The 18,181-nt window shown below is 50.4% G+C and overlaps 1 protein-coding gene across 5 annotated transcripts; it reads right to left on the bottom strand.

Annotated features, from left to right (window-relative positions):
* Positions 1-676: 676 nt before the first annotated feature.
* AKAP8 (A-kinase anchoring protein 8) lies at positions 677-18,029 on the bottom strand. Of its 5 annotated transcripts, XM_032625145.1 has the most exons (15): positions 17,223-17,843; positions 16,339-16,431; positions 15,285-15,323; positions 13,830-13,862; positions 13,027-13,303; positions 12,095-12,578; positions 11,459-11,588; positions 11,170-11,216; positions 9,762-9,795; positions 7,741-7,828; positions 5,837-5,978; positions 5,374-5,467; positions 4,802-4,932; positions 3,535-3,630; positions 677-2,060 (listed from the first exon to the last, which is right to left on the bottom strand). In XM_032625145.1, exons 5-15 carry the CDS (start codon positions 13,173-13,175, stop codon positions 1,557-1,559), a joined length of 1,899 nt encoding a protein of 632 aa, XP_032481036.1. In that variant the 5' UTR covers positions 13,176-13,303; positions 13,830-13,862; positions 15,285-15,323; positions 16,339-16,431; positions 17,223-17,843; the 3' UTR covers positions 677-1,556. The 5 variants fall into 5 exon arrangements, with proteins under 5 accessions (XP_032481036.1, XP_032481034.1, XP_032481035.1 ...); XM_032625143.1 differs by lacking the exons at positions 16,339-16,431; positions 17,223-17,843 and adding an exon at positions 17,902-18,029; XM_032625144.1 differs by having other exon boundaries at positions 13,209-13,303; positions 16,339-17,848.
* Positions 18,030-18,181: the final 152 nt, after the last annotated feature.

Genomic DNA, 18,181 nt, shown 5'->3' with positions numbered 1-18,181 from the left:
GTTTTACAAGAAAAGCAAGGGAATTCCCTGGTGGTCCAGTGGTTAAGACTCTGCACTTCCACCCCTGAGGGCGCAGGTTCAATCCCTGGTTGGGCAACAGAGATCCCGCGTGGTGTGGCCAAAAAGGAAAAAAAAAAAAAAAAGCAGTTTCATAGTTTTGTTATCCTTTTTCAGGCTACTGATGGTCAGTGCCACCATTCTGGCCTCAAGAGAACAAGCTTCAAAGGGCATGCATAACCTGTGACTAAACCACATCTGTGCAGTAAAAGGAACGATGTTTAGAAAAGATTCATAGGCACCGGTTTCTTCTTACTAAGCAGTTTATTTGTTTTTAGTTCTAACATTGACTTTTTCATAAATATTCATCTCACATCTCCAATAAGGCTCCTTGAGAGCAGTGCCCATATCTAATTTTTATCATGAATTAGCACCTGGTACACAACAGATGCTCATCAAGTATTCTGCTACCTCTTTCCTAACAATTTCCCACTGGCCAATGCTTCCCCAAATGTGACAGATCAAAGGTTTATAGGAAAACAGACCCAGCGGTATCATTTCAAAAGGAAGGTATCTTTCAATTCTTTTGATTATATGAAAGTATAACTGTTGCTTACTACCCTTTAACACATGCTGGCTTTTCTTTCTTACAGATTCAGAAACTTCCAAAGCAACAGTATTTATCTAAAATAAAATGTTTATTCATTTTCCACTGATAGTATCTATGTATGGCAATTTATACTGGTTTTCCATTCATGAGACATCAAATTTTCTTTTCAAATATATTTAAGTAGAAGTAACTCAATTTAAAGAAAAACAAAACCGAAAAAACCCTGAAGTAATGCAGAGGTGGAACACAAATGAGGTAAAACATTGTGAAGGTGATTCACCAAGGACTGAAGATTGGGAAACAATGCCCTAGGCAAAGTGTTCCCGTTCTTGAGGGGTAAGTAGGTATGCTTCTAATGGTGCAGGTGTGTCCGATTCATCAGGCCTTTGAGAGTTCAGTGATGTGACAGGATCAACATCACATGTTAACAAGATTCTGCTATATCTTGTGAAGGAGGACCACATACCATACAGTGTACCACAAAAGCAGAGATCAAAAACTGAAGCCAAAGCAAATTCATGAAACTTAAAAAAAATCCTTTATAAAGCAAGATATATCCTAGTATTGAACTGCTCCCAGACCAAAAAATAATACGGGGCGGGGGGGGCGGGGGTGTTGGTGGTTGTGGTGGTGCATTCAGCCACTGGCTGTATTTAACAAGCAAAGTGTCACCAAAATCTACTTATCCAACTTTTATTATTCCAACTACAGTGTAAAGAGAGATGTCACAGCCACTTGTGGGAATGTACAACTTCTGCAGCCTTCAAACCAAGGCAGAAAGCCACGCAACTCTTAAGACAAGCCCGTGAGGTACACTTTTCTGAAGGAAATGGCTGGGTCTCTTCACCAAAATAGTATTCCAGCATCATATACCCTAGTACTGCTTATAAACCAAAGAAGAAAGAACAATGCATTATATAACACATCCCCTGAAACAGGGAAAGGAGGATCATTCTGTGGGAATAGCATCTTTGGACTCTGCATCAGTTTGTTCCACTTCGGCTTCTGCAGCAGCTTGGACAGGAGCAGTGACTGTCAAGGTGCCTTCTGACTCTGCTGCCAGGGTTTCCACTTCACCTCCAGCCTCAGCAGCTTCACCTCCAGCCTCAGCAGCTTCACCTCCAGCCTCAGCAGCTTCACCTCCAGCCTCTGCTTCAGTGTTGCCCTTCTCAGGTGCCATTCCACAGGGTGCTTCCGCTTCCAGCTGCTCTCCAGGGTGGGGACCACTAATGGTCTCAGCTGTGTCCGTAGGGCCTGCCCCTTCCACGAGCATTTCACTACTTTCCGGGATAGGTGCTCCTTCCCCATCTACTGCCCTCACTGCTGCCGTAATCACCTCAGCTAAGACCTCGGCAGCTACCTCCTCCGGCGTCTCTTCCTTATCCTCACCTCCTAAATTGTCATCTCCTTCTATTTCTGGATCAACGGCTTCACTGGTGAAAGGATCTTCACCCTGGCCAAGAAGAGGAAACACAGGTTAGTGCAGTCTAAAGAACTGTCCAAATGAGAGACTGAGGCTCAGGTTGCTGGGAGTTAATCTTTTTCTAATGGGCAGAGTCAACGAGAGAAACCTTTTAAATCACACCAGGTGAGTCAATCCTACAGCTGCTCAGAGCCCACAGACTCAGAAAAGACACCTCAGAAAAGCTTCACCAGTACTATTTTGCACTTATTATTCAAGCATGTGAGGAAAGGTTTAAAAGACCTAGGCTTTCTTAACCCAATTAAAGAAAAAAAAAAAAAAGCCTCATTTTAACAGGAAGTTAAGGCTCTTTCGTAAGTTTCGATTAAGCACTCAGCCCAGGCATGAAGGTTATCCCCATTTTACAGAGAAGTATATGAGACTTAAAGATCGTTAACTTGCCAGGTCACACAGCCATTAAACATCAGTCAGGATTCAATCCAAGTGTACCTCTCTCAGAAGCTGAATTTCTCACGAGCATATGCTAAAACTATGTCTAGTTTAGAAAAAGTAAACTAAACATTATCACTAGCAGATTAGAAAACGTGTTTTAAAATACGCTGTTTAGAGTTCCCCCCGATGGCCTAGTGGATAGGATTCTGGGCTTTCACTGCCATGGCCCAGGGTTCAATCCCTGGTTGGGGAACTGAGATCCCGCAAGCCGCAAGGTGGGACCCAAAACAAAAACAAAGACACTTATTAGAAGCTTGAGTCTACAGCTGACTCCAGGAACTTTAAGTCTGTTTAAGCCACAAAGTAAACACTGATCAGTTATGGTTCTTAAACTGGTTATTTAGATTCTATCCCTTTATGGTTGAAATGAACTGTCAAACACTGAAGCAGTTAATAACTGAGAGGAGGGCAAACACATCCTAGTCAGGTTATGCTGAATCTTAACTCCCAGCCCTAAACGCTGAAGTCATGGGGCTGAGCACTTAGCAAAATATGCTTCCCAAGGAGGAACCAGAGACTCTTCCAACCAGACTCCTCGCTAGGGTACCCTCTTTGGGATTCTTTTATTACTCTGCTCCTGTTACTCCGTAGTATGGCACCACTGGCTCTTCCCTCCCCCTCGTTCCCCACCTCATTGTTGGTTGTCTCTGCCTGCAAAACCTTGTTTTAGCTTCTACCTGGACAATTATCATTTACTTTGGTTTGTTCTGAAGCATCTCACCAGCGTTTTGCTTGGTATTTTATGGAAAGTCAGGGTTTCTCATGGTGAGAGTCAGCACCATCACACAGATTAATCAAGTAGGACCAAACTCCAGAGTGCCCAGGCAAGCAGTGAGTCTCAGGAAGTGCGCAGTTGTGGAATCCCAAGCCCGATACATTCCAACATCTCTCAATTCTTCAAAAGACTCAGAAATGCCAAATACTGCACTCTGGATATAATTCCAAACCCACAGAGTTAGTTCATCCTCCATCTCAAAAGCTCTTCCCACCTACTGGACTCCTGAGCACAAACCTTGAGGTATTTTTCCAGCATCTTCACAATATGTCTGTTGTTCAAAACACTCTTAGCCACATGGAGACTTGTTTTCTTGAACTGTTCAGCAGCCAGCTACAAAGGGAATCAAACATGGGCTTTTACAAATGGCGTGCATAGAGAAGCATGAGAACAAATCAGCCTGGTTACACTCAGCTGCTCTGAGAGTAGTCCTATGCAGAGAGACAACTAACATCTTTCTGCACTATGGTAAGTCCCCAAATGCTAGGCTCCAATAATGAAAGCAAGAAGGCACTGGAGAGGCACCGGAACTGAGATTGTGAAATAGTGTAGAAAAGTCTGATAATCTCGAAAGACAAAAGCACAGGCACATGACTGATGTATACTATGTGCACAAGCGAGGATGAAATAAGAACATTTACAGATCAGAAGCTATGGGGACTCAGTAGGGGAAAAGGGCAAGCTGCTTCTTCAGTTTTTTGAGTTTTATTGACTTTACAAGTAAATTCTAGAGCAAAAGTCTGAACGCTGCAACCATTTGACTGTTCTAGAGCTTGACACATTCATAGGATAATCCCATATTCGAACAGTGGTTTTCGGCTGATCTTTAATAATACCAGGAGACGGGTGGGCAGGTAGCTCCAATTTGGTAGTCAGGGTAAACCAACAATAGACAGAGATGCTCAACCAGGGCTTGGCGAGCTACAGCCCGCAGACCAAACGTGGCCACACCCATTCCTTTACTTATGGCCTGTGGCTGCTTTTGCCCATCAGCAGCGGACTTGAGGCGTTAGGCAGGCGTTAGGCAGAGACCTGATGGCCTTCAAAGCTGAAAATATTTACAATTTGACCCTTTAAAAAAAAAAAAATTGCCAACGCCTTGAGCTAAACATTTAGCCTCAGGCCCCATCAGCTAGTAAGGATCAAACCAGTCCTTAGTCCTGGGTCCCCTAGGCCATTCTGCTCTGAGTGGCCCTCAGCCTCAGCTTATAAGAAATCCAGTTTTTCAGCAACTGGGGAATTTACCCGTGTGGTTTACAAAGAACATTCTCAACCCAGGAGATCTGCAGCTACTGGATTTAGTCAATCTTAAGCAACACATTTTTCTCACGTTTTAATAGAAACTGGGGTGCATTTTACAACCACCTGATGAAATGATGGACTTGATGGTATGTGGCAAAAGCCCCTAAAGATGTTAGCTTCCCCATAAGAGACAGAAAGTTCGGAACCCCTCCCACTAGCAGCCAGGACTGCCTGCCCCAGCCAGCATCAGGGGGGCACTCACCCGGCGGTTGTGATTGTGGTCGACAGAGTGCAGGTGCCGCTGGAGGAGCTGGGGCTGCGCAGGGATGAGCATGTCACAAGCCAGGCAGTGAGCAGCCTCTATTTTCTTGAAGAAGTGCTCCTGGCCAATCCCTGTTGACAAAGCCCAAGTCTTGTGGGATCGGGGACAGCATGCAAGTGATGCTTTCTTCCCACCTACTCCCCATCAAGGCCCACATTTTCTCCCTGTAGCCCCTCTCTAAGGATTCAGTTAGGACAGACTCTCAGACGGGCATCACCTGCCCTCCAGAAGGGGTATGGAGACAGACAAATGGCCTCTACACCTGGCAACTTTATACTTAACTTTTCTCATTCTTCTGGTCCTTTCTCTTCATACAAAGGAGAAAAAAACATCAGAGTGCTTAATGTCACTCCAATAAGCTGCCTGTGGAGGTGTCATCTACATTAGGCCACACCTGAAGGCTTCTTTCCCCTGCTAAGTGCCCCTCCCACTTGTCTTCATGTCACATGCTCAACCACCCCGAGCTGGGCTCTGTGATTTGGAATAGCACACACCCCAGGATCACAACTCACCTTTGAAAGGATCTGGTTTTGGTTTTGCAGTTTCCTTCTCCATCAGTTCCTGACGCCGCTTCTCAATTTTCTTATTCCTGTTTACAATGTATTCCTAGAGAGGTTGTGAGATGGCACCAAAGGAAATGAGGAGAGGGTGACACATGTGGATATTTTCCAACTGCACCAGAGGCAGCCCCCCAAGGGTGACTGCCAAGCCCATGGGGGGCAGTGACAGCCTTATCTCAGCTGCTCCAAGGAAGGGAAGACAGCTATCAGAGCAGCTCCATGGGCAGAATTAGTGGGAACTACAATGACGGGAGCTCTCAGTTGTCCCTCTGACTTCGGGACTTGTACACTGCTATTCTGGAAAACGAAATCTTGACCAAGTTTAGGCCTCTTATTTCCCTTCCCTTCTCTGTGAGGGATCTGACACTTGCAGGATCACTGGGAAATGCCGTGATGGAGGCCAAGCGTGATTTACCTGGAGGAACTCCACCGTCTTGTCAGGCAATTTGGTACTTATAAACCGCAGTGTCTCTTTGTGAAATTTGCTTTGCAGATGCTTCTGGATTTCTTCATCTTCAAAGCTACGAAACTTGCACACGGAACAGGCAAACTGAATCCTGGAGAAGGAAGACAAAAAGAAAAGCGGTGATGCACAGATAACCAAATCATCTCTGCTTAGAACTGAAATGGAAATGGGAAAGCAATTTCTGAATTAAGTCTTCTGACTTGTCACAGGGTGTCAGAGCAGCAGTTACCCCAAGTTTCCCCACCTTAAGAATGAGAGTACAACCTTGCAAGTATTTCAGGAAAATGATTCACGTAGCACTTTACTACCTTACCACTCTTTTTGGTCCAAAGGCTCACAAGAGAACAGCCAAAGGTGGAGACTTTTCAGAACTGTGAGCTCCCTAAGTCTCCAGCCCACTGCTCTGGGGGCCTAGTACCTAACTTCAAAGCTTCTCAGATGTCTCCTTCTACAGCCACTCAGAAGATACAAGGCAACCCCATTTAATACAACAGAGGAACTCCCGAAGACCTCACACAGTTCAAAACTCACATATCCTAAGATCAATTCTCCAATGGGACTCAACGTAAAGACATCACAATCAAGTTCTATGAAGGAAAACTGAGGCTTCTTGTGTGCTTTCAAAATCTCACCAAATGCATGCATGCTGTACGGCAAGGGGAGAGCACGCTACAGACCCTCAAACCCCCACAGTGGGGTGCTGCTTCCCTCAGCTCTGCTCCACTTGGGGTGTAATAGCACAGGCCCTGGGGCACTCAGGAGTCCTCCCCTGCCAACTTAGAGATCTCCTGGCCCCCAACGCCTGCCTTCTGATCTCTGGACAAGTGCCACAAGACACTCTTGCCTTTGCAGATACCCCCGAAAGAGGAGTGAAGAGGGAAGTCTCCCAGGCCCTATGTGCAGGACTATCAGGAAGCTACCAAGGAAATACAGGGTTCCTACTTCCCTGCTGCAACTTTACCTCCCCCATGACAATTTCTCCAAGTTTCTTTGAGGATCTTCAGTCACTAGGGCAGTCTAAAGATTCCTTTATAAAAAAGTCATCTCGGTTCCCATGTGGCATGAAAACAGATCTAATATAGCTGTCATTTTATTCATCTGTTTAAAAACAAGGATTTCAATGAATTCTGTGTAACACTTGGAACTCCTACTTTTCAGTTCCTGGCTTTCCAGCCTCTACTGTTAGCTCTTCCGCTAAGCATTTCTTTGCACAGGGAAACCACTACCCCCATTTAAGCCTCAAGGGCCAGGGTTCCCTTCCAAGTCATCAAGAGAACCTGTGCATGGAGACATAGCCACCTGTGGTCATGGGCCTCATCAACCATGCACTCACGTGGCCACCTGTGAGCGGAAGGAAGACACGGGGAGAGGCGCATGGTGTGGTCACAGCACACAGCCCTTTGGGGTTTGCACTTTTGCATTTTTTTCTATTTAGAGACAAAATCTTGAAGGTAGCAACTATACATATGTAATCGTCATGTCAAACTCCACAGGTGGTTTGGATTTATTTGGACAAGGGACCCAAAGCACCTTCTTGGCAGGTATGCTGAATGAACTTCACCTGTCTGGGATGACAGACACAAGCCAAGGGGCAAGGGAACTCCTCACAGCCCTGCAGGAGGGCAATCAAGAGAGCCGCCAGCTGGGAATGTGAGGCCACACAGACCCACCAGCAAGAATAAGATTCAGTGTGTTTCCCAAGTTTTGTCTCCCATCGACCTGACTTGGATTTCCTGACATACACCTGGAGTCAGAAGATCAAACCAGGCCCCACCCCTGCATTGTGGAGTGATGACAGATGAGCTCAGGGGAGTCTTGACAGTGCTCACCTCCCACCTCGCCTGCCTCCTCACCTGTCAGCTGCTCGGTCTCTCATCCTGTCTCTCCTCCTTTGCTTTTCCCTCCTCTTCTTCACTTCATCATCCTCATCGTCCTTCTCTCCTGCAACAGAAAAGTCCCTTCGAGACACTCTGAGGAGCCTGCAGATGAGCTGAGCACCAGGGCCTTGAATGGGGGCCACAGTTCGGCCACCATACCCCATGCCCTGCCACGGCCTCCACACATGGCGGGGGCAGGACACCCTGAGGTACCAAAGGGCTGTCAAAGGCTCCCAACAGGGGTAGCCTTTGATGAGAACCCTCAGTAGTTCCCAAGGGAGTCACCTCACTCCCCCCATGGTCTGATAAGGCTGGCATGGGCCAGGGACATGGCCCGCCCATCCCACTCACACCATGGCCCACCTGCTCTCTGTGTCCTTCCCTATCTTGCTTTTCTAATCCAGCACCCTACAATTGGGTCTTCTCCCAATGTTACTTAAGGAGAGAGAGAAGCAATTCTTCCCAGATAAAGAGGCAGCAGCTGGAAGGCCTCATAAAATAAAGCAAGCCACTCTCCTGCCCTCCGTCCCACCTCTAGGTGGACCATGACAACTGTCCCATTGGCCTCCTCTGAACTAGGGCCTCAGCAGGTCTGACAATCCCTGGTGGCCCAAACTCTATCTTCCACTCACAAAAACCGTCAATCTAGGGCTTTCCCAAGAATATGTGGGAAGCAATCCCAGAAATAAAAATGGGAAGAGACCAACTGGTCCTCCGTCCATCCCGTGGGGCCAGTGTGGGAGCGCCTCTGAGAGCTGTGCAGCCCAGAGTCCCAGCATGAGGCGAGGCCAGGCCAGGTCACCGCGGCTCAGGGCCAGGGCCAGACACTGAAAACAGGTTGGATAAGCATCTGAACTGTAACCCCTACCCCTGATGCCAGTCACGAGACTGTCCCACGAAGATGGCGACCGGCGTGCGCTGCTCAGAAGCCTCTCAAAAGGGCGTGTGGGATATTTGGCAAGAGGTCACTGCCTGAAACTATTACTGCTGTTTAATAGCAAAGTCATCCCGGGTAGGTAGCAGGACCTGCGCGCAATAAACACGTCACCTTTGCTGTAGCATTTACCCCGCTGCATGAGCTGCAAAATGCTCTCTGTGGTCCCATGCTATAAACGTTAACTGCCTCAATCAACAGGGCAGGAGGACCTCAGAGGGTTGGCTGAACCTGAACATATGAGAGAAGGAGCATCTAAGCCAGGGGCCTTCAGAATTTATGGGAGCAGAGTCACACAGGAGGCAGCCTGTGATTCTTAGGGGAAACCAGCTATGGACAGACCCATGGGAACAGGAAAAGAAACAAGTGGCTGCTTCTCCACGTCCCCCCGAAGGGCTTAATACTGCTCTGTTCTTGCTGCTTATTTTGGTCTCTTAGGTTTCCCTCGCTCGAACTGGTGAGATCTGCTGAGCAGTGACTGCCTCTGGAGGATCTGGGCCTGAGTGTCCCGACAGTCCCCCCCCTTCCCGAGCTCCCCACCCAGGCAGGTGTCTGAACTCTGCCCCATGCCGTGCCAGTGTCCCCACCACAGAGGCTGAGAGCATGGCCCTGGCCTGGCAAGCAAGGGAACTGTGGACAGAATGAAGCCCGGGAGAAAACAGTACAGGGACCTGCACTGGCCAAGGGGGGAGCAGAGAAGACAAGCTGGAGGGCGCCTTTTCTTTTCTCTCTTGCATTTCTGAGACTCTCCCTTCCCTACCACTGCGAGCTACTGCAGACACCCAGAGATGAGTTTCCCCCTGCCTCTGCAGCCTGCACTGAGTGAGGCAAACAGACCTGTCTCCAGCAAGTGTTGCTCCAAACACCAAGACAAAGCCTCAGGGTAACTGGCATGGCCAAGGCCCACCTTGCAGGCATGGCCCCTCTTCTGCCCTGAGCCACAAGCCCCTCCACCCAGGCCCTGGGCTCGCTCAGAAACCCAGCCCGCCTGGGCCTTAGGCAGGGCGTGCAAGGTAGCTGGGCAGACACAGGAAAGCTCAAAGAGATGCTGGGTGATGCCTACCTCTCTGCCTCCCGGATTCGAAGAATTCGTCCTCCTAAAAAGGCACAAAGTCAGACCGTGAGGTGGAATTTCTAGAACTCTCCACGACCAGCCCAGCATCCTGCCACCACCTGGTGGTCGCTGTGCCACCAGGAACACGCCCAAAATGTGTCAGGACAAGTTCCAGGGCCATGGGATGGAGCCTGAGTGTCCTCTCACTAGTCCTGGTTGCCTTCTGAGATTCTGTGATGATGACTAACTTGCTTTTTTATTAAAGACAGTCCAGCTTTTAGTTCTTCCTAAAGCTAGAGAACTACCTCTGGCAAGTGAACGGTTCTGCACATGGGAAGACCAAGAGCCCATCCATCAACTGTGTTAAGCAACCTCAATTTGTAGGAAGCTAGTTCCTGTACTCTTTAATGAAAATGGGCTTTATGAAGTTTCCCAGCTACTTGTTTACGTTATTAACAAGCCAGGTATAGATAAAAACGACTCATCTAACTGAAAACTGAAACTGAGGCCATTCCTTAGACATTAAGCTAAAGATTAAATTAGCCATCAGCAGATATGCAGAGATTTTCAGACTCAAGATCTAAGCAACCTAGACATGGAGCAAGCAAGACCCTCAGAAAAGTTGAAAATTCACTGTATCCTGCCCCTTCCTCAAACTCGTCTGACCATCAGAAGCACCTGGATGAAGCCTTCATACACCCAGATTTCCAGGCCCTACCCCAGACCTGGATCAGAATTTGCAGGAGGTGGCGAAGGCTTGCTCCCCAGGTGCTTGTGCATGGTCCTGGCTAAGAGCCAGCCTTCAACACCCATCTCCCATGACTGGTTTTGAGAGCTGAATGACAAGGATGCAGCTCAGCACCAGCAGAGCTGGCAGCAAATGAGTCTTCGGTGCTTGTTTGAAAGCCTCAGCCTACACAGCCACTGCAGTTACCACGTGTATAGCTAGGCACATCACTGCGAGGACACAGGTATGGCTGGGGAGAGGGCTGGGAAGGTCTTCAAGAAAAGAAGGATTGTTGCAAGTGGAAAACTCTTAGAAACCTAGCTGCAAATCTGATTATTAAATCTACTCATGAGGGCTTCCCTGGTGGCGCAGCGGTTGAGAGTCCGCCTGCCGATGCAGGGGACACGGGTTGGTGCCCCGGTCCGGGAGGATCCCACATGCTGCGGAGCGGCTGGGCCCGTGAGCCATGGCCGCTGAGCCTGCGCGTCCGGAGCCTGCACTCCGCAACGGGAGAGGCCACAACAGTGAGAGGCCCACGTACCGCAAAAAAAAAAAAAAAAAATCTACTCGTGAGGTAGAGTTGAATCTACCACAGCAGCTGTTTCTGCCTCTTTGTAAGGAAGACACTAAAGTAAGGAAAAAAATCCCACACTAGAGACACTGGAGGTTGATGAGTAAAGGCGAACTTACACCCCTGAATTCTTCATCTCCTGACCGGAAGTCACCAGCTCCATCATCTACCAAACACAAAGGAATAGGTAAAGTCAGCACCTCGGCAGCTGGCCCACTCCCTGTTTTCACCTCCCAAACTCACTGTCCAGAGCGACTGCGCTTGTCCTGACTACAGTGGGGATTTTGAGAGTGCAGGTGACACACACAGCCCTTGAGTTCCTGTGTGTCCCCTGTCCAGACAAGCAGGCAGAACACCAAGCATGCAACTGACTCATACACAGCCGGGCCTACTGGCCCCAGGGCATACCGTTTTCAGAAAAATCTCCTTCACTGTCAGCCCGGGCTTGTTTGGTGTCTGGCTCATCGTAAATCTGCAACTGCTTCCGTTTCCTGCCCAAGCTATCTGGGCCGCAGCGATCGAACTCTCTCCGCCTAGGCTACAGACAAAAGCATATTCCAATGCGTTGCTTACTCGGACGGTTAACAAACCCCAGAGAAATGAAGAAAAAAGAGGTTGTAAGATCAGAGAACAAGGACAGAAAAGGTCTTTTCAGAAAGCAAAGAAATACAACATGGTTGGACGCCCCCACCCCAACCAAAACACAAAAATTTTATGCTGAGTGAAAGAACCCAGACACAAAAGGCCAAGTATTATATGACTGCATTCATATGAAACGTCCAGAAAAAAACAAATCTACGGAGACAGAAAGTACATTAGTGGCTGCCAGGGGCTGGGGGAGAGAACGGGGAATGACTGCTAATAACAGAGGTTTCTTTCTGGGATGACGGAAACGCTCCAAAATTACGTGGTGGTGAAGGATGCACAATTCTGTACGTTTTTACTAAAAGTTGAAGTGCATTTTAAAATATGAGTGAATCTTACAGACAAAGCTATTTAAAAGGAAAAGCAAATAAGGCAGATGAGAACTTGGCAAGGGCATACCCGATCTCTCATCCGGGTCTGTGACCGGCCACATCCGTAGGGCACAGAGCTGTCATAACCACCTGCCCCCTGCATGCCCATCACGCCAAAGTCAGGGGCCATGGACTGGGAGAAGAGGGAAGGTGGAGGCCTGCTGGCGGAGGGGCCTCCCAGGCCCCGCCCACCCACATAGTTCATTTCCGTCCATGGAGCAGAAAGAGGCTCAGAAGAGGCTGCAGGTGGCATGAAGGGGTCGCTGCGCATAAAGGTGCCGGGGTTGCTGCGGTCCTGGAAGCGGCCCTGGCCTCGGCCCCGCATGAAGTCATCGAGGGAGCCCCGCTCACGGCCTGGGTCCCGGCAGTCACTGTACTGACCACCAAAGCCACCGTTGCGGTCGGGCCCCAGGTCAAAGTCATAGTCATAGCTGTAGCTGGGGCGGTAAGGATTGTGCTCGGGCAGGCAAGGCCTGGAATCATAGGACTCGAACGACTGGAAGCGGAAGGAGCTGCAAAGAAAGCACAACCCATCACCACACTGTCCGGGCACCTCAACGCCTTCTGCAAAGCTGACTTCCCTATATTCAGAACAGCAAAGCCACACCACCACGCATCCCTCCTAAATGCTCAGAAAATAAACAGACCAAAATCCCTTTCAAACACTGTTGAAAAGGGGCATGAAGCCCTGGCCACAGGAATGGGGAGAGTCTGCTAGGCGCCTGATACAGAAATAAGGAGTCTGGCACAGTTTAGCTAACAGTCATGCCCTAAGCCCCACCACTCAAGAAACCAGCAAGTCCTATTACATACCTCGGCCCCAACAATGGCTCAATTTATCTATCCTACACTCAGGAGGGAGCTGGGGAAGAGCCCTCCCTGGAAGAGCAGGTGCCCACTCCCGTCTACACAAAGCTGGGCATGCGGGATCCCCCGGGAAGGGCTCAGGTCTATAATCACCTCTCCCGGTCCTGCATGCCCTCCCCACTGCCGCTGCTCCCGCCCCTGCCTCCTTCCTTGGACATCATGTCCAAACGCTGGTTGATCTTGGCAATGAGGGAGTCGGAATTGTCGGTGCACGGCTCTGGGCCATAAGAAGCCATATGCATGGCGGGGCCCCCAGGTGCCAGGCCATCACTGGCCTTGGTGGCCTCCCATGAGGCTGGGCCGTAGCTGTAGGTTGCTCCTGTGGTGACGCTGGTGTTCTGGGCACCATAATAATTGTAGTTTTCATAACCTGACAGAGGGAAGAAAAACAATCAGATCTCAGCAGCCACAAGGCCAGCCCATGGTGGACAAGTCTGGGGAGGAGCACCCACTGCCCACGGAGAAGGAAAAGGGTCATGGGTCCAAGTGCTTCTGGCATTACCCCAACACTGCACAAGTCATCTGCCAAGAGGCAGCAGGAGGAGGGCAGGGGCACGGCCTCAACTCTGAGCAGTGGGTTTTCTATACCAAATCCTAAGACTTGCTTCTCATCCAAAGCGAGAGCCCAGGAGTCAGCAGTTGGGACTACTGACGGACCCACCAAACAGCTGCTGCTCCCAGAATACAACCACAACTCTCCCCACCCCCCATATCCAGCAAGTTCCCCTGGAGGCCTGCCCCCCAGCCCTCCTCAACACCTCAGGCCCAGTCTGTTGAGCCTTCACAACAGCTGTGAGCACATCTAGGAGTGGAGGTGGGGATCCCTGCACCCCAGCCTCTCTAGGTAGCTGATCGGAGGCCCACTCACCCACCCATGGACCCCCAGAAGGGCCTACCTTGCCAACTGGCCACACCAGTTCCATATGCACCTTAGAAGAAACAAAAACATACGAGTTTTGTTTGCAAAACAAAGGCATCTGAGACACATCCCCTGCCCCCACCACAGCCGGGTGCTGAAGAACAGTTATCACCTCATCCACTATGCACAGGCCAGGGCTGAGGGTGGCTATGTCAGTGCTCCAGGAGGCACCCTTGGCTGCCCATTATGGCCAGGAAAGGCTGCAGTCCACTAGCTGTAAAACTCGTTTCCTACAGAGCACTCAGCGGAGCACAGTCAGGGCTTCTCTCCTAAGCAAGCCTGATCTCCTCCATTAGGGCAACAGAAAGGACACAGCAGCCCTTTTCCAGGAAGCTTGTCCAGCGTGGGCCACCAGCCAAGAGGCCGCCCAGGCCAGGTCCCTAGGTAGAGAGCCCTTCTAAAGTGCCAGTTCTCACCAGGAGCCAGAACTAAGGCACTGCCAACAGCACGGGGAGTGCACTGGTGGAAAATCATGTCTCTAACTCAACTGAGCAAGGGGTCGTCATGTGCCTGAATTACACAGACCTTCTCCTGCGAAACTCAGTGATGGGCAGAAAAGTCACCCTGCTCCCAGTGGTGCTAGGGCCAAGCTCCAGGCTCAGAGAACAAAGTAAACCCTTATCCCATCCCCTGGAACAGATGCTGGCAAAAAGAAGAAAACCTCGCCCGCCAAAAAGCACGTTCTGGTACTTCAAACACACTTAGCACCATGATATAGACTCACAAGCAGGGTCAGCAAATGGGCCAAACCTAGTCCATAGCCCAGTTTTTGTAGGGCCTGCAAGCTAAGAATGGGTTTTATGTTTTTAAATGGTCAGGAAAGAAAAAAAAAACAAAATCAAAAGAATACTTCATAACATACGAATTTTGACAAAAGACACATCATTTACACATTTGTCAAAACTCACAGAACTGTTTAACAGAGTTAACGTTAATATAAACTCTAGGCTATAGTTAATAACGATACATCAACATTGGCTTATAAATTGTAACATATAAGGGAACTGTACTGGGGTGAAGGTAGGGGGAGTGTATGGGATTCTATGCACTATCTGCTCAATCCTATAAATCTAAAGCTACTAAAAAATAAAGTCTATTAATTATAAAAACCTTTCGTTATACCCTCGGCTATTTACTTAGAATTAAACAACAAAAGCTGTTAAAAGAAAGACTATTCCGCAACACATGAAAATCATACGATGTGCAAATTCCAGTGTCTTTAAGTAAATATTATCGGCACACAGGCCTACCTACTTGTTTATAAACTGTCTATGGTGGCTTTTGCACTACAGAGACCACGTAGCCTGCAAAGCGCCCCCAAATTTACTATCCGGCCCTTTACAAAAAAGGTTTCTTGGTCCCAGCTATGTCATGCTGGTGCTGGGGGGTGGGTAGCCCATGCCTCCCTGAAAAGCAGGTCCATCCCACTTACCCTGGGTGTTGGTAGGTCCAGCACTCCATGCCCCATAGCCTGTGAACAGATCTGTGAGTTAGGGTCATATGTGTCATACCAGAGAACAAGTGCTTCTGAGATGCTCTGAGGAACATAAAAGAATCTCCTTGAAGGAGCTCAGTGCCAGCCTTCCAAGAAGGCAGCACAACCACAACAATGTCTCCTTAAAAGTCATCCCACAGCTGGGTGTTGCACTATCACACTCCACCTGCCTGAGGTCAAAGCAGAAAAGAGAGGAGGTGGATGGGCTTCCGGGACAGTTCTGTCCATTGCCCGATGAGGGACCTTGACCTAAGCCTCAACCCGCAGCTGAGGAAGACACAGAACCAGCCACCAGCTAGCTCATCATTAGGACACAGTCCCCCGCCCCCACCCCAAGCAGCCATAAGTATCCCACAACTGAGAACAAACTTCGAAAATCTGGAGACAACAGCTGTGCCTCTCTAGGCCTCGCTTCTGTGTGACTCTGAACCGTCCACTGCTCCGCTGGGCCTTTAAGTCCCAGGGCTTCAGCCTGGCCCTGAGGCATCAGACTGCACTCCTCTCTGTGGTGGCTCCCTCTGCCCCTCCAGACATTCCCATGATAGCATCTGTCTAGCCCTGCTTCATCTGTGTCCCTGGAGCCTGGCACAGAGCTGGGCACGGGCAACCATTCATACCTGTCAAACGACTTCACCTTTACAAAGCCTCCTCTCTCTCAAATACATCCTTTCTCTCCTACCAGGACAACCCAAACCACTGAGTGCCTACTGTATGCCAACACACGACAGGCACTCAGCACACATTAGTTGTGACATTCAGAGAATGACATTCAGAGATGTTGTGGGAGCTAAGGCTCAGAGGTTAGGGGACTTGATCCAAAGTCACCCTGCTGAAGGTTACGACCTCCCCATGTCACACAGCTTTCCACATCTGTGCAGCAGAAAGGCAGTGATTCTAACAGCAACTGACCAACTGTGGGGCACTGGTCTAACTAAGGAGCATGTGGTATTCACATAACCTCACAATGACCCTTGAGATAGGTACTACTTACTCTGTCGTACACAGAGACTCCAGAGGATAAGTCACTTGCCCAAGAACATGGAGCTGAGGAGAACAAGGACCTGGACCCAGATCGACGTGCCTCCTATGGCCAAAGAGTAACTCTTAAGCCTCAACAAATCTTAGGAAATAGCTCTAGATGGAAAAGCTACAGAAGGATTCAGGGAGGCCTCTGCATCTAAACTGAGTCTGAAAAGGTTTTCAGTAAGTAGGAAGATGGGCGTGTGTGTGTGTCTGTGTGTGTGTGTGACCTCTCTAAGCTAAGGGCATGCATAAAGCAGAATTACTACTAGCTGAAAACTCTGGTAGGGAGGCAGGTAAAGAAGAGTGAGATCCAGTCACACTGCAGAAAAGACAGGAGTACCAGGTAGAGCCACAAGCACACCATGCACCTCAGGACCTCTCTGCTTCTCTGCAATTCCTGCTGCTGGCCTCCTGCTAATGCTGCCACCTTTCAAAACATGCGCCTTCGCTGCGGCAGCCATGATCAGATCGCTTGCTTCTCGAACCTCATATACCTGAATAGGGATCTGCGCCGGGTCAAGCCCAACCCTGCATATTCCAACTGTTCCCTGCGGGCAAACGCGGCTTCCAGCATAGAGCAAAGGCCTCCCAGCATAGAGCAAAGGCCTCCCAGCATAGAGCAAAGGCCTCCCAGGCGGCTCAGATTCCAAAGACTGAGAGCAGATCGCCCGAGAAGGTCTGTCCTGCCGCAGGCCCTGAAACCCAAGTGAGTAAGGGCACGTTCCCTCTCACACAGCCCCTCTGGCGTTTCCAGGCCACCACAAAGGACTGCCTTAAGGAAAGCCCCCAATCTGTCACGACCCCAGAGCTCATCGTGTTTCCAAGCTTTGACCAAGATACCCCGCATCTGACCCTTAAATGTGTCGTCCCCGATCTGCACGAGCTAGGTCCGCGGTAGACGCCCAGTGAGGCTAACCACTGCAGAGGCCGCACTAGGCCCCGCTGCTCTGCACCGTGGGCCTGGCGGGGTCCATACGGCTTCCGGGACCGGCGTCCCAGGTCACGTGTGCCGCGCGGAGGCCCCAGCCAAGCCCCGCAGGTCCCCGGACAGGCCCGACGGCCCGAAAAGAGGCAGCGGTTCCACCTCGGCCCCCGGCCGAAGACCCCGCGCCCCACAAACTCGCGCCATAGCTCCGCCCCCCGGCGCCGCCATTTTGTGGCGTCTTCCAAAAGGGACAGCAAGCCTGCTAGCGGCGAGGATCCGCAGGGCCCGGCCAACCCCGCCGGGGTTAAGGAACTGAAACTGCCCCAACCGCCTGAGGCGCCCCCCGAAGCCCGCCGCAACGTCGGCACGCCGAAATCTGCCAACTTCCTCAGGCCCTGTCGGCCAATCCGCACGCAGCGTCCCGGGAGCGACGGGGCCGAGATCCAATAAGCTGCGCGCGCGCGCCCCTGTCGCCTCGCCGCAGGGCCGGACTGCGGTAACCGCGCTCGGGTGTAGTCCCCGGCCCGCAGTCCTCTGCGTGGCGGTGGCCCTGCCACCCGGGCACCACCTGCCGGTCCCACCCCGCACTGAGTTGCCCACACTAACCTCCGTAGCCCTGCTCCATGTCTTCAGCTCGGCCCGCCAGCAGCTCCTTTTTCTAAGCCACCACAGGACGCATGCGCTCAACGCACTTCCCGCCGTCCTCTACTGGTAGACCAGACGCATGTGTCACCCCTTCCACGGGCTACCATTGGCTGGAGTTCACAGCGGGACCGCCCTTACCACCCCAGCTGGCCTTCCGGTTGTTGTGGATCGGTGTTCACAGCACTCTGGGAGTTTTGGTCCGGACCGCGGTGCCTTGCTGCTCGCAGGCGTATCGCTTCTC

This window comes from Phocoena sinus, chromosome 3 (genome assembly GCF_008692025.1).
Source record: "Phocoena sinus isolate mPhoSin1 chromosome 3, mPhoSin1.pri, whole genome shotgun sequence".
Classification (NCBI taxonomy): Eukaryota; Metazoa; Chordata; class Mammalia; order Artiodactyla; family Phocoenidae; genus Phocoena; species Phocoena sinus.
Note: the sequence above shows the minus strand (reverse complement) of the source record. Positions and strands in the feature narration are given on the sequence as shown.

What these genes read in the sequence shown, in the direction of transcription:
- AKAP8 (XM_032625143.1), bottom strand. An exon ending in TGGTGTGGCCAGTTGGCAAG is followed by an intron (nt 13,304 to 13,829) that starts GTAGGCCCTTCT and finishes TCCCTCTGTCAG; the next exon opens with GTTATGAAAACTACAATTAT. An exon ending in AAAACCAGATCCTTTCAAAG is followed by an intron (nt 4,933 to 5,373) that starts GTGAGTTGTGAT and finishes CTTTGTCAACAG; the next exon opens with GGATTGGCCAGGAGCACTTC.